This window comes from Pteropus medius, unplaced genomic scaffold (genome assembly GCF_902729225.1).
Source record: "Pteropus medius unplaced genomic scaffold, Ma_sr-lr_union100, whole genome shotgun sequence".
NCBI lineage: Eukaryota > Metazoa > Chordata > Mammalia > Chiroptera > Pteropodidae > Pteropus > Pteropus medius.
In genome coordinates, this window is record NW_024356397.1 from 523,564 (window position 1) to 538,834 (window position 15,271).

The following is a 15,271-nucleotide window of genomic DNA, read 5'->3' on the forward strand; positions in this document are numbered from 1 at the left end:
TACTGACTGGACTTGGGGGGGGTGCTGGAAAGGGAGGGGGCAGGGGGCAGATCCAAGGGAAGGGGACGCTGTCAGGCCCAGGCCCCTGGGGGGCCAGGGCCAGGCCACTGCCTGGGGGCAGCAGGCACCAGAAACTGAAGGTATGGAAAGGGGAAGAAGTCTTGATGCAGGGAGCAGGAAAAGATCTGGGGGACCCTCTGTCCCAGTGAGGTCAAGGGAGGACGGGGCCAAGCTTGCAGCCTCCTGGGTTTGCCTTTGTTCTGGGAACCCCTGTTGCTGGCAGGGGCTTGCTGGAGCAGTGAAGGGCAGCCAAAGTTCCCCAACTTGTGCACAGGGAGGTCGCAGAAGGGAGCTAGGCCAGCAGAAGTCCAGAGGGGTCCTAAGGGCCTTTAGGCCACCACATTGGAGCCTGGCAGGGTTCCTCCCATGGCTCTGGGGGGAGAAAAAGTGGTTTGAGGGGGTAGTGGAGTGGTTGGCCTGGACTTTCATTTCCCCTTTGGGTCAGACCTAGGCATTCCCCCTCCCAGAGGCTGGGTTGTGGTTCCTCCTGCTGAGCTGAAGCTGAACACTCCCAGTTAGACAGAGGGGCACAGGGGAAGGCAGGAAGGTTGAGAGAAGGGGCCCTGAGAAGGGCTCCAAGCAGTCCACCTCCCAGAGTGATACCACTCACCTACTACCCACCCACAGAGATGTCCACAGTTAATTAAGAATTACGATTGAGACAAAATTTTAACTCTTTGGGGAGCCCGAAAGATTCAGTAGCCCTCCTCCAAATCTGGGCCTCAATATTCCCCTCTGGGTAGTGGGATGAATCACCCACCTGACTGTTCTCCTTGGGGTGAAACCTATCTTTTGGGATTCCCTGGGGAGAAACAAAACCAGAAGAAGGGAGTGGCTGGGGGCTCAGGGCCCCCAAGTCCTGCTGGTCCAGCTGCAGCCTGCAGAGGTCTGTGCTCTTCCTGGTCTATAAAATGCCTAAAGGTCTTGGAGGAGGGAGGTTACAGGAAGGGGAAGTGAAAACCACCCAGAAGGGAAGAAGGACTGGTCTGCACCTTCCCCCAGACCCATAGGGCACCGTGCTCCATTGCTCCGCAAGCAGGGGAAGTGTGTGCGCATGGGGGTCACACTTCTGAGTGTGGGGGCCCCAGCTGGGGAATGGGACTAATGAGCTTGGGTGGGGCTCCTGAGCCTCAATCTTCCTGACCCACATAATGTTTTCTCTGCCCTTCAGGCAGCCTGAGCCGGGCAGGGCCCCTCCCTCTGCTCCGGCAGCCCCCCATCATGCAACCCCCGCTGGACCTCAAGCAAATCCTGCCTTTCCCATTGGAGCCGGCCCCCACCCTGGGCCTCTTTAGCAACTACGGCACTGTGAGTAGCAGCCTGCTTGCCTTTCCCACCCTCCTGCAACCCCAGCTCTCCCTCGGACCCACCCTTGCCCTCTCCTCCTCTTCTCCTAGTATCTAATTCCTTATCTCTTTTTAGATCCCATCTCTCTTACTTCTAGTCAATTACAAGTATTGTTGGCTATCTGGTATACTATTAATAACAATAATAGCTAATATTTGCTGAGGTTTTGCTATGGGCTAGACATTGTGCTAGGTGTTTTATATAGATCATTTCATCTAGTCCACTATCTAGAGAAATATCGAGACTTAGATTGGTAATAGTGACTACAGGGAGGTGGGAGGGGTAATAGGATATCCAGAAAGGCAGTGATATCCAGAAAGAAGGAAGAGTCAGGGGCATAAGCATGCCAGTTTGTAAGTTCCAGCTCTCTGGAGTCCACGGTTGGGTGGGTAGGATCAGTGGAGTAGGCCTTGGAGGGCTGATAAAATTGTCTAGATTTAATACAATATGAAATAGAGAGAGCCATTATCCATGCTTGAGCAGGAGAGTGACTTGGTAAGAGCAGTGTTTGAGGAAGGTGAGTGGGACAGCTGGATGAAAGGGAATAGAGGCTGGAGGAGGGTGGCCAGTTAGGAGGCTGTCCCAGAAAGGTGGGCCTACAGGGAAGCCCGGGGTGCCAGACTGGGCCATGATGGTGACAGTGGCTGAGCTAGGTGTTTCCAAGGAACTACTGACAGATCATGGTGACCAACTGGTGTTTGGGGGTTGGGAAAAAGAAGAAGGATGAGTCAAGGATGACTCCAGAGTTCAGGCCTTTGTGACTGAGAGGAAGAAGTCACCTTGACAGGGGCAGAGGGTTGGAGGAAGAAGCTGATCTCAGGTGAGGCTGCTGAACTACCTTTAGGACATGGTGAGTTGGTGTACCAGTGGGACATTGAGCAAAAATGTCCAACAGACAGTTTGAATTTGAGGCCTGGAGACTGGGCTGGAGCCTAAAGGTTTGGGGGAAGTCAACCTTATTCAACTCAAATAACCCACCATCAAACCATATTCAGCTAACAAACATGTATTAAACATCAACAATGTACCAGGTGCTGCAGTAGATATTTCTACACATGATCTCATTTAATCTTCACCACAACCCAGCATGGTATACATTATTCCTGTCTGACATATGGAAAGACAGAAACTGAGGCTCAAAAGGGTTTAGTAATTTATCTAAGTTGGCACAGTACGTGCTGAAGTATGATTTGAACCCAGAGCTTCTGACTCCAAATAGAGTTCTCTTAATACCACAGCTGCTTCCTCCAAACTCCTCCCAAAGAATCCAAACCAACATTTGCATTTCACTTTGAAGTTGACAAAGTGTTTTTCATATCTCAGTCTTTATACTAACCCTATAGGGTAGCTGTGGTTTTATCCCCATTTTACATATGAGAAAATTGAGTATGGACTATAAGCAAGGCATCGTTCTAGATATGATGGAGACGTAAGTGTTAATATGATAGGGTCCAATCTTGAAGGAGCTTATATTCAGGGGAGAAATATAGACATGCATGCAGTTATCTGCAATGCAAAACAGGAAGAGTTAATAAATATTGTGACAGAGATACTAACAATGATTTAAGTGAACAAAAATATATATATTTTGAGCACTTACTATGTGCCAAGCACTGTGTCTGTTGTCGAGAACACAAGACTCAGTTCATACCCTTGGGGAGTTCACAGTTTAGTAGGAAAGATAACAAGTTAACAGTTACCCTACAGTGTGAGAAGAGCTGTGTCAGAGGCATTTAGCCTGTATGGGGCCCAAGAGAGTGTCAAGAAAGACTTGCTGGATGTGGCAGTGCCTAAAAGACCAGCCTGACCTAAGCAGGAGAAAGAGAGAAGTGGAAAAAAGGGTCGAAGATGCAGCAGGTGACAAATGATTTGGGCTTTGAAGAGTTAGTAGCAGGATTTTAAAAGGATCCTTAGAGAACATTCCAGACTGAAGCAAATAGCATGAACAAGGGCTAGAAAAGAGCACTTGAGAAAGTGCAATTGATTGAGTGTAACTGGAGCATAAGGTGCTGGGAATACTTCCCCCCCACCCCCCACATCTAAATACCTGACTTACACTTACCCTCAGGTCTCCCATCATTTCCTCCATTCTATAGATAAGGAAACAATGACCCAGAGAGGTTAACTGACTTGCAGGAGGTCCTCACGTGTATAATCCAGGGTTCCTGACTTCCCTACGGTTCAAAGCTCCACTGCCCCCGGTGGGGACGAGCTATTTAAAGCCATGAGCGTGGATAAACTTGGAAAGTACAGCAGGGTGTTGAGCAGCCCCAACTTTGGCATCTGACTGGCAAGATTTGAATGGATGGTCTAAAAGTACTGGCTGTGTGACCTTAGGCAAATTACTTAACCACTCTGAATCTGAATTTTACCAGCTGTAATATAATATAGTATTAGTACCAACTCACAAGGTGCTGGTGAGAATCATATTACATAATCGTAATGCCTAGCATAAAGTAAATATTCAATCAATGGTAGCTGTTATGATTATTATGTTGTTGCTATTGTTTTTATTTACAGGAAGATCAGAGAAAGAAAGATAGTATGGACAAGATCTCAGCCTTGGGGAATAAGCATAATTAGGTAGTGGGAACAGGAGGAGGCTGCAGCAAAGGAGGGGGTAGGGAAAGAACTGGGTTCCGGTTGAGGGGGAAGTTGGAGAAGCCAAGGGAGAGAGCGTGGCGGGCTGCATCAATAGTCTCAAATTCTGCAGGGGAACGAGGACTGCAGAAAAGCTGCAGACAGGCCTTTGGCAGTACTGTGCAGCAGTTAAGAACATGGCTTTGGAGTCAGGCTGCCCAGGTTTAAATTCAAATCCCAGTTCAGCCACTTCCTAGCTTATGACCTTGGGCAAATTATTTAACCTTAGTTCCCTCATTTATAAAATGAAGATAATGATAGTACTTTAGTAGTTGTGAAGATTAAATTAGGTAATCCATGCAAAAAGTTCAGTACAGAGGGTGGCACATTCCAAGGGCTCAATCAACATCAGGTGGTGGTGGTGCTGGTATTATTATTACTATTATTATTTATGGCAGAGTCTCCCTCTTCCCAGGCTAATTCCTCCAGATCGCTCTCCTAATTGGGCAGTTACTACCCCTTAGACCCCCTCCCTGTATTATGTGTTTCTCTGCCTTTGATGTCCCTCACTGTCTCCCAGAGACCACAGGATCTCTCTACATACAGTCCCCTGCTTCACTTATCTCTCTGCCCTAGGTGGAATGGGAGGGCATGAGACCCAGAGATGAGAGAGGGAATTCTAGGACCTGTCCAGAGAGGATGAAGAGGTGTCTGGGGAAGTGGGCTACCCTGACCTCCTGCCCCTCATCCCCCAGCGCTGCCCGCACTCGATCGCCAGAGGGCAGCAAGTGCACGAAGCATAAGTTCTTAGAGACTCTGGTTCTCCAGCAGGTGGCAGGCGAGGGGAAGGAAGGGGAGGAGGTAGAAAATGGTTAGGAACGATGTCCCCAGTCTGAGGTCTGTCCTGCCCCAGGTGCCCACAGCTCCAGTGATTCAGAGGAGTCACTAAGAGAACAATGCCTGACACCTGTGCTTGGTTTCCCATCCCTAGTAGAGGAAGTAGCATTTCAAAGGGCCCAGGGCCCGTGTGCAGAGGGAGCAGGGGAAGAATCGTCTTGGGACTCAGACGAGAGGCTATCAGCAGAGGAGAGACAGTCAGAGAGGAAAGGATGAAAGAAAGAAATGTCCGAGCTAGAGAAACAGGGTCGTCCATAGGATTGGTAGGGACACTAGACCCAGCACGGGTCCCCAGCAGAGTTAAGCCGAGGTCATCTGATGTTCTATCGCCAGGCCGAGCGGCCCCTCGCCCGCGCTAGGTCTGCCCTGGAACAAGTGTCACTCCTTTTAGCCCTAGCCCCTCTTCAACCCTCTTAACTCCCTATTCCCACCCCTTCCTCAGCCCGCCCTCGGCCCCGCCTCCGGGGCGGGTCCGGTCCTGGCTGGCACCGCCTCCCCTTCTCCAGACCGGTCCGGCAGCACAGCCCCGAGCCACCCCGGGCAACGAGAGCCGCGTCGCTGGCCTGCCCGGCCCGGCCAGGCTCGGGTCCCCTGCCCGGGTCCGCCACCCCGGGCCATGGAGCCGAGGCCTCCCGGGTCCCGCAGGGTAAGCCACCCGGCCCCTCCTCTCTCCCTGGCTCCCGCCGCTGCCGCAGCGCCCCCACCCCCACCTCATCCCCGCCCGCCCCTGCGGGGCTGGCTACTTCTCCCTTCGCCCTGTCCTCGGGTTATCCGCCCCATCCTCCCCAACCGGTGTGGCTCTAACCAATCTCTGGATCCCAGCCCGCGCCCCGACTGCCGCCACCATACTGGATACCCCGGCCTCTGCTTCTCAGATCCTCGGAGTCCTCCAAATCTTCAGACTTCTCGTCTGGTCCTACACCAACCCTCAGATTACCATGCCGCTCAGATCCCTCTTATCCAGTCCTGACCCCATCCCAGTCTCTCTCCTTCCCAGCGTTTCTCCCCACAAGCTTCCACCTGCTCTTTAGACACCCCTAGCGCCCTCTCTTTCCTATTTCTATCTGTCCTGGCTCTCAGGTCTTCCCATCCCTAAGATTCCACCCCCTTCCCTTTTCGCCTTTATTTTGGGGGGATGGGGAAGTGGGGTGGTCAAACAAGGGGCAGCAGGTACCATCAGATAAAGGGCAATGGAAGGAAATATAATCATAGCCCCCCCCTCCGTGTTCCTGATCTGGTTTCCCCCCTTCCCTCCCCCTTGCCCTTCCTGATTCATTTTACCCCAGCTTTGGGGAGCAGTTCCCCTTCATGTCTGCTGTTGGAGGGCAGGTGGGAGGCAACTGTTTTGTGGACATTTCCAGGCAGTGTCTAGGCCAAAATCCTAGGGAAGGGGCTCTGAAGTGGAATCGGCTCTGGGAGATGCTGGCCTCTTCCCCTCCCCCAGAGAGCCCTCATCTAGGTCACCAGGGCCTCTTGACCTTGGCCTGAAGCAGCATTTCAGTGGCTCACGTTCCACCTGCGCAGGGATTGGGCCCAGGAACCCTCATCTTCAGCCTGTTGTCTCCTCAGTTCCTGGAGGAGAGGGTGGGAAGGACCCACCTGACTGGGTTGCTCCCCTCTTCCCTGCCCACCCCTCCCCCTAGTTGGTATTTATGGACTTAAACATGAGAAGGGGGTTGTGCAAGAGAAAAGACTCTAACCCCCCGAGGAAGGACTCAAGTGGGGCAGTGACAATTGTCAGGGGATGGCTGTTGGGATGGTCAGCCCACAAGTTCTCCTTAGGGGGCTGGGTCCTCAGCCACTCAGGGGAGCAGGCTGAGATGATGGAGTGGGGCATAGATAGAACCAGGGGCCTCTGCTCTCCCCTCTCCATCCCACTTCTCTCTCCATACTGTTTAAATCTACTTAGGTTTCCTGGCCCAGATTGGGTTTCTGTTTGGGCTGAATTCCATTCCCCACCTCGCATGTGGGTAAGCCCAGGGACTGAGGAGAGCCCTGGGGCAGAGTTAAGGGTCTCTGGAGAAGAAGGACTGATCCCTGGGGACTGAGAGCTGAGAGCAGTCATCTGTCTCCTTTTTCTGATTAAAGCCTGTCTCCAACTTGGTCTGTCTTTCTTTCTGCCAAATACATCATACCTCCCCACAGATAAACATACAGCTGAAAATTATACAACTTGACCATTCATGTTGTCGGCAGAACCCACGACACAGAAATGTTGATACATAAATGATATACACACAGCACATGACACTCCTTCACACTCCACCCATGCACAGATTGATCACAGACTGCCTAGACACAGAGACACACCCATTCTTCCCCTATTTTGCTTTCTTTGAATTGGTCCTTCCTTGGCTTCCAGGAAGTGAAAATTAAACCCTGGAGAGGGGCCGGTTCCAGCCAAGGACAGGCCAAGAGATTGACACTTGTCAGTCAGACCAGTTATCTGAACCTGGTCATGGTTCCTGCCTCTATCTCTACCAAATGGGGCAGCCTATTTCATAGGGATGCTAAAGCCACTTCCTGACATTACCCCCAACCAGCCAGTGAGACTACTGGGGAGAGCAGAGGGGAGCCAGGATGTGTGGGCTTTCCAGACTTGAACCACCTTCCTCCCACTGCTTCATGTTCCTGTCTCTCACCAGTATCTCACTGGAAACCACTGGGCCAAAGGAGGAGCTCAGCTGAGAAGCTAAGAACCCCCCAACTCCCCCAACAACTGTTTTTTACTTGATCCTTCCACCTGGAAGATAAGGTTTCAACTCTAATTTGGTTCCATTTTTATGAGAGGTCCAGGAGGATCACACAGCCCTCCTCAGCCTCAGCTGCATTCCAGTCTGCCTTTCTCTGGCTGCCTAGGGGCCAGAAGGGAGGAGGACTGTGCTAGGAGGCAGTTTTTATGCCTCCAGGCCCCTGGCTTCATCCTCTGATAGCAGAAGGCCTCAGAGAAACTCCCATCCTCTCCCCTCCTCATGTGAACTCTTGGCAGGAGACTGCAAAGACATCTGCTGACCCAGGGTGGAAGTAGAGACTGTTCCCAATCCCGCCCAGCCCACAGCCCTGCCCTAGAAGCCCTGTGATCAGGGGGAGTTCAGAAGATCTCTGGCTAGCCCAGCTTCTTAGGTTCCCCTATTATTCGCTAGAGCCACCTACTCTTTCCTGAGTTCTTTTACTCCCTCTAGAAGCTGTTGTCTTAAAGAGGTCCAGGAAGTGAGTATGATAAGGTAACCTGGGGTTCAGAGATGGGAAACTGGGAACATCTGCCTTCTGGGACCAGAAGCTTGGCTTGGTAGATAGTATTGCCCCAGAGGGGAGGCCAAAAAAGGCCTTAACGGAAGGCCTTAGGATCTGGGGAGCTTTGAGACTCCCTGTCAGTGGGCTGCTGGTGGATCAGCCCTAGCTGTAAGAGATAGGTCAAGGTGACAGAGTTGGATCTTCATGGTATAACAGACCAAGACAAGAGTCCAGGTTCAAGTTCCAGCTTTGGTGAGACCTTAGGCAAACCACTTCTTTCTGTCAAATGGGAGCACTGAGCCAGTTGATCCCTCAGATCCCTTCTAGAGCTGTAAAGATTGGTCTGGGAGGGAATCAGGGACGACTGAGGCCCAGAGTCCTCAGGCATACTGAGAGGTAGGGAGGAGGCTCTGGGGACTTTGGTTTAACCTAGCTGCTGTCCCTGGGGGGTGATGGACATAAGATTGTGCTGGGGCTCCTGGCTCACCCCAGCCTGCCTCTACAGATGGACCCTGTGCAGAAGGCTGTGCTCTCCCACACTTTTGGAGGACCCTTGCTCAAGACCAAGAGGCCCATCATTTCCTGTAATGTCTGTCAGATCCGCTTCAATTCTCAGGTAAGAATCCCAGCCCCTCGCCTACCCAATGAGTGGGGCAGGAGCAGCCAGGGGGATCTTGGGGGAGAACAGAGTCTGGGAGCTCTGGATGACGGGCAAGGATTAAGGGTATATCAGGGGAAGGGCAGGGAATAGGATACTGCAGGAGGGGCAGGGGATGATAGAAAGCACTTGAGAGACAAGAGATGGCTGTATATTTCAATATGAAGTAGACCAGTCCACTAAAGCTGACCCCTCCCTCCCTCAGGAACTGAGGCATCCCTGGCTCAGAACTTCTTGGAACACAGGTGGTCATCAGATCTGGGTGGGAGAGTGGCCTCTGGTCTACTGGTCCTTGGGCACAGGGCTGAGTTAGGTCATCAGCTTCCCTGCAGATCCTCTGCCTTCCTTGGCCTCTGCTAAATGCCACCCCTGGCCCACCCACTTCCTTCTAACCTCCTGGCTCCCTCCTTCCTCCAAATCACACACAAGGTCTGGTCCCTATTCCCTCTCATGGGATTTTCCTATAGGGAGAAGCCACCCAAAACTCAGAACCTAGGTGTCTGGACTCCCAGATTTCCTCCCTCCAAGGCTCCCTTAGGATTTCTGTGTGGGTCTAGAGGTGCATGTTCCAAGAGCTTTTGGAGAAAAACAGCAGAGCCTCTCTTTCTGCTGAGTAGGGAAAAATAAAGCATGTTTTGTTTCTCTACCCAGTCCACACATATACACACCATGCTGCCAGGCTTTGCACACCACCATCTTACCCCTGGGCTGTCAGTCTTCTTTTTCCACCTATCCATGCCTTTTATTTCTATTCTATTCCTGTCTGGGTGACCTTGTGGCTCCAGGATTGTATGTTCTTAACAGGGGTGCACATGGTGGGGTGGGGTGGAGCCAGGACCAACCCAGCTTTATTTAGGCCTCTCCTTCACCTCAACCCCAGCCATCCCCTTTCCCACCCTGGTTTCATTCACTGGTGGAAAATGGAAGACGGGAGGGATGGGGGGCCAATAGCAGGCAACCCTCCCCTCTTTTTGTCCTTCCCTTCCCTCCCAAACTAAGTGGCTCTGTTTTGACAGCTGTCTCTGCTGCTGTCTCTGTCTCCAGAGCTGGGCTTGGGGCCAGGGTCCTCCAGGGTGTCTGCAGAGGCTTCAGGGAAAATGAGACAGGGAGGAGTAGTCAGTATAGAGATCAGGCCTCAGAGCTCCTGGGACTCCCAGACTGAGGATCCAGACTGAGGATGGAAGCAGCAAAGTCTGGGTCCTGGGACCAGGAGACACAGGCCTGAGGTCTAAGAGGATGCTAACTGGCTGGATTGCTAGGCCCCTTGCATTTAGGATTCTGTAGGTGTGGGGTCCTGCCTCACTTCAGGACCAGGTAGGAAGCCTGAATCAGCACCAGCCCCTGGGTATGGTAGTGTGGTGGAGCCTGAGCTAGGTAGAGATCCAGATTCCCGGTGACTCAAATTTGAGAAGCTAGTCTGAACCCCAAGAATAAGCAGGGCTCTTTGGTGTGGGGCTTTACATCTCACTGGTATAGAGATTCACTGCAGCCTGCTGAGACCACACCAGGACCTAAAGGAGCTCTGTGGGGAGAATGATCAGATGAAAGATGATCTCAATTTCCATTTTCTTCCTCCATCCCTAAAGAGCCAGGCTGAGGCACACTACAAGGGTAATCGCCACGCCCGAAGAGTCAAAGGCATTGAGGCTGCCAAGACCCGAGGCCGGGAGCCTGGCGTCCGGGAACCTGGAGACCCAGCTCCCCCAGGCAGCACCCCCCCAAATGGGGATGGTGTAGCCCCCCGTCCAGGTGTGTCTGACTCCTCCACATTCTTCAACTGATTTTATCTCTTCTGTTCTTTCCCCCACTTCCCAGAATTCTCCTCTGCTTTCATCTCTCTCTTCCTCAGCCCTCACCTTACCCCCACCCTCACCCAAGGTGAGTCCTGGAGCCAGGCACCATGATGCAAAATTTCCATACTATCACACCCACACCCACCCCAGCTTCTCTCAACAGAGTTCCCACTGTCTTTCCCACCACCCAGTGACTCAGAAAGGGGCTAGGGAGAGGCCACCTGGCACACTTCCTCAAGAAAAAGAGAACCATCAAATCCAGGGAGAGGCCCCTTCATCTTAGGAAGAGGGGTGAGGAGAGAACCAGGAGACTGAGAGCCCAGGAAACCCAGGCAACTCTCTGGATGATCTTGGGTAGATCTTTGGACCTTTCTGGGCCAGAGTTTTCTTTTCTGGGAAATAGGACAGTAAGACTTTAAGATCTTAGAGGTCTCTTCCATATTTACAAAGGCAACTCTGAAATTCTTTCTCCTTCATGGCTAGTGGCCATTTTCAACCATACTTCCAGCCAAGAAACTAGAAAGAAGGAGTAACAAGACAGGAAGATATAAGCCACCCCCATGATCAGAGGTCTGTCATGGCCAGCTCCAGAGAGAACTAACACCCCATGTCCTCCTTATCCTTGCCTGTTCTTCCTGCCCCACCCTGAGCAGAATGAGAACCAAGCATCTGTACCACCAGCTTGGGAAACAGGCCCCCACTCTCACCACACACAGACACACAGACACACACACACACACACACACTCTCACTCCATCCCTCAGGATGCACAGAGAGGGTGGGCAGGTGAGCTGAGTTCTAACTGCTCTGGCTGCTTCCTAGCTTGATCATCTTGGATTAATTTGATGACATCTCTGTAAAACGGGGATGATGATGGTAGTGGTGTTGGTAGGTAGGTAACATTTCTTGAATAGCACTATTCTAGGTGCTTTATACATATTACCTCATTTAGTTCCTACAATATCTCTCTAAGGAGATAAAAGTACCTGCCCTGCTTTTATAAGCCATGAAGTCCTGCCCAGACTGAGATATAAGTGTGCTGTCTGGATTGGGATGAAGGTAAAGGATGTCAGAAATGAGTACCAGAAAGAAAGGAAAAGATCACATTATGGACAAGCAAATGGACACTCGCAGGGGTCAGGAGGTCCCTTTCCACTAGCTCCCCACCCCCACCACCAGCCTCCTCATGACCCGGAAACTGGATCGGCTGCTGGAGCAAGAATGGGAGCACTAGAGTTTCCCCTGTACAGAGGCCAGAACCCAGCGTTGAGGCCTAGGGCCTGTGCATCTTTAATTGAGCCATGAATTATAGAGCAGCCCACATCCCTGTCTCTTCCCTCTCCGGTTCTGCTGTTTCTCTTTCCCTTTTGCTATGTCAGTGTCTGTCTCTCTCGACCTCTCCTCACTTACCTTGCCTCTGTCCCTTCCTAGAGCTCTTTGGCATGCTTCCCTGGGGACTGGGCAGAACTCTGGAAAGGGGCTGACCAGTCAGGAAACCCAGGCTGGCTGGCAGGCAGACCATTGAGGGGTAAATCCTTGTTCCATGTTTCTCCCCTGGCTAGGCTGGCCTCCAGCTTCACCCTGAACAGGAGGCCAGTGGGGCTGAACCCCTCAGCTATTCCCAGCTTATGGAAAATGAGCCAGGCATTGCAGTCTCACACCCAGCCTGCGGCAGCTGGACCACATTTGGCTCTGGCCCAGGGCATGAGTGTATGCATGTTGTCACAGGGTGGGGACTCCTGGGCTCTTGCCCTCCAGGAAAGAGTTTCCTCCATATAAAGAATCTTCTCTAAAAGCCATCTCGGGTGACCCCTATGTTTCTCCCCCAACAACAGTTTCCATGGAGAATGGACTGGGTCCAGCCCCAGGATCCCCAGAGAAACAGCCTGGCTCCCCATCCCTTCCCAGCATTCCAGAGACTGGTCAGGGTGCAACCAAGGGTGAAGGGGGGACTCCAGCCCCAGCTTCCCTGCCTGGGGGTAGCAAGGAAGAGGAGGAAAAGGCCAAGCGACTGCTTTACTGTGCTCTGTGCAAGGTGGCAGTGAACTCCCTGTCCCAGCTTGAGGCACATAACAAAGGTATGGACTTCCCTGCCCCTACCCCCACTCCCCTGACCTCAGCCCACTCCTGTTCCCTACAATCTAATTCCCCTGACTTCTAATATCTCTGTACCCTCTAAGACCTACCAGCCTATCTCCCTTCCTAATCATCTCCCCCATTCCTTGGCCCCGTACTTCCTCAGTTTCCCTCCCCATCTTATTTTACCTATGACTCTCTCTTGACTCACCCTGTGTTTGGGTGGGAGGGTCCCAAGGGGCTTGAAAAAACCCCACACTTGACCCCCCACCCCCATATTGTAATTGGAAATGTGGGTATGTGAGGCCTAGTAGCCCTGGAGAATTTTTCCTCCAGTCTTTACCTCCTGACCTCTGTGGGTTCCAGGTACTAAGCACAAGACAATTCTGGAGGCCCGAAGTGGGCTGGGCCCCATCAAAGCTTACCCTAGGCTGGGGCCTCCCACTCCAGGGGAACCAGAGGCCCCTGCCCAGGACCGAACCTTCCACTGTGAGATTTGCAATGTCAAGGTCAACTCGGAGGTCCAGCTGAAACAGGTGGGTCCAAGGCCTTTCCCAGGAATTCTGGGGAGTTCCACCCGCTGAGTGGAGAGAGAGAACAGGGAGTTTGGATGGGGGCTCTTGTTCAGGGTCATCCTTTGGTGCCACAGAAGGGGTGGGGCCAGGGGCTTGGGGTGTGATTACCCATCTTATAGCCCTGCCTCCTGGCTGTTACTCCTTTCCTAGTGACTCACAGTCCCTACCCATTCGCCCCTGCAGCACATTTCCAGCCGGCGGCACCGAGATGGCGTGGCCGGGAAGCCCAACCCTTTACTGAGCCGTCACAAGAAGCCTAGGGGCCCCGCGGAGCTGGCGGTGAGACCTGGGAGCTGGTGAATTCGACAATGGGGAAAACGGAGCAGGGAGGAAAAGGAGACTAGGGGCAGCCCGTGGAGAGGTAGGGGTTACAGGGCCGAAAACTGACCTCCCTCTTTCTGCCCCTCTCCCTCCTGCAGGGCACGCTGACTTTCTCCAAGGAGCTGCCCAAGTCCCTGGCAGGCGGCCTGCTCCCCAGCCCCCTGGCGGTGGCTGCGGTGATGGCAGCGGCAGCAGGCTCCCCGCTGTCCCTGCGCCCGGCTCCAGCCGCACCTCTCTTACAGGGACCGCCGATCACCCACCCTTTGCTCCACCCGGCCCCTGGGCCCATCCGAACAGCGCACGGACCCATCCTCTTCTCCCCCTACTGACCTCGCCTGAACCCCTGAACCCCTCTCCCATTCAACGCCCCTACCTCCAGCCGGGGACTCAGGCCTCTGCTGGCTGCTGCCCGCCCCTCCTCCTCCCGGCACTCCCTGAATGATCTCTCTCCTTTCCCCCCCCCACCTCGAGGCAGGGGCTGGGGTCTCCAGGAAAGGGGAGGGTGGGTGGGGGAGGGGACTAGGCTGGGGGAACACCCCAGATCTCAGGGAACCCCGCCCCTGCCCCTCCCTCTCCTCATAGAAAGGGGGCCGTCTCACCCCGAGCCCCCTTGGAGACACCCTCCCAAAAGCCATTCATCCAGCCCTCCCTTCCCCCAAAATCCCAGCAAGCACAAACGGGTGGGGTTCACAAGCCATGGTCGGGGTCCAGGGGGCAGAAATGGATTTTCTTGGCAATAAGCGGACTCTGGGACTCCGGCCCCCTACCCCCAAAACCGAAGCGCTTCCGTGAACACCCCCGTCCTCCACAGGGGGAAGGGAGCAGGCGGGATCCTGGGTCCCTCATAAGCACTTTGGTTTTACCGTCTGCAACCTCACTGTGCCCGCCCCGCACCATGACCCCGCCCCAGGTCTAGCCGGGCCCATCGCAGGGGGCAGCACTTGGGGGCATCTCTGGCACTTGGGTGGGACCAAGTAGATGCCCCATAGAACCTCCCCTCACCTTCTTCCTCCCCAGTCCAGATTCCATTCTTTTCACCAGCACCCATCGCCCAAGGGGTACTGAGGGGGGCAAGGGGTGTCCAGTCCAAGCCCACCCCCGCCTCGCCTTCCGCAAAACTGTGAGCAAAAAGCAATAGAAGCCTCGCCCCCGCCCTTCCCCTTTCCGCAGGATTCGCAGTCTGTAGCCTCCCCATCCCAGCTCCTAGACCTCATGGCTGTCCCCTCCCACCAGATACCACTGTACAACTCCAGCGGGGCGTGACCTCACCCCTCCCCGTGGTTTCCGTATCGTCAGCCCTTCCAGTCACCGACCCCGGAGGGGGCCGGGCCCCCATTGGCCTTCCCCTCCCCATCAACTCTTTCTGCTTGACGATGTAGCAACCCTGGCCACACACCCACGTCTTTCCCTTTTCCCTCTCCCTGACAATAAAGTCTGGATTCGTTGCCCTCCGTCCCCTAGACTCATACTCTAAATCTTTGCCTGCTATTTTGGGAGCAATTTCATCGGGATATGTATCTGTATGGTGAGGGGGATCGGCACACAGGAAAGGGGGCCAGAAAAAGGAGGGGATTAGAAAGAGGCAAGGTCCAAGGCTTGTGCGAAGCGAACGAAGCTCCCCATCCCACTCACCCCCACTCCGGTCCAGCTCAAGTGTAAACTTGGCGCTGGGGAATCATTTCGAGTCCCGGTCGCGGATTGCCGACTCGGCTGTTGAGAATTCTCTGCAA

At 53.5% G+C, this 15,271-nt stretch overlaps 1 protein-coding gene across 4 annotated transcripts in view; it reads left to right on the forward strand.

Annotated features, from left to right (window-relative positions):
* Positions 1-15,001, forward strand: part of ZNF385A (zinc finger protein 385A) — a 20,209-nt gene extending 5,208 nt beyond the window's left edge. For 2 of the 4 annotated variants that reach the window (XM_039862262.1, XM_039862261.1), the window contains exons 2-9: positions 1,232-1,368; positions 5,327-5,530; positions 8,624-8,734; positions 10,363-10,525; positions 12,405-12,647; positions 13,012-13,181; positions 13,404-13,499; positions 13,640-15,001. In XM_039862262.1, the coding sequence (XP_039718196.1) occupies positions 1,232-1,368; positions 5,327-5,530; positions 8,624-8,734; positions 10,363-10,525; positions 12,405-12,647; positions 13,012-13,181; positions 13,404-13,499; positions 13,640-13,870 (1,355 nt within the window). In that variant the 3' untranslated portion in view covers positions 13,871-15,001. The remainder of the gene's footprint in view (positions 1-1,231; positions 1,369-5,326; positions 5,531-8,623; positions 8,735-10,362; positions 10,526-12,404; positions 12,648-13,011; positions 13,182-13,403; positions 13,500-13,639) is intronic. The other 2 variants (XM_039862265.1, XM_039862263.1) reach the window with 1 other exon arrangement.
* The last annotated feature ends 270 nt before the right edge of the window (positions 15,002-15,271 follow it).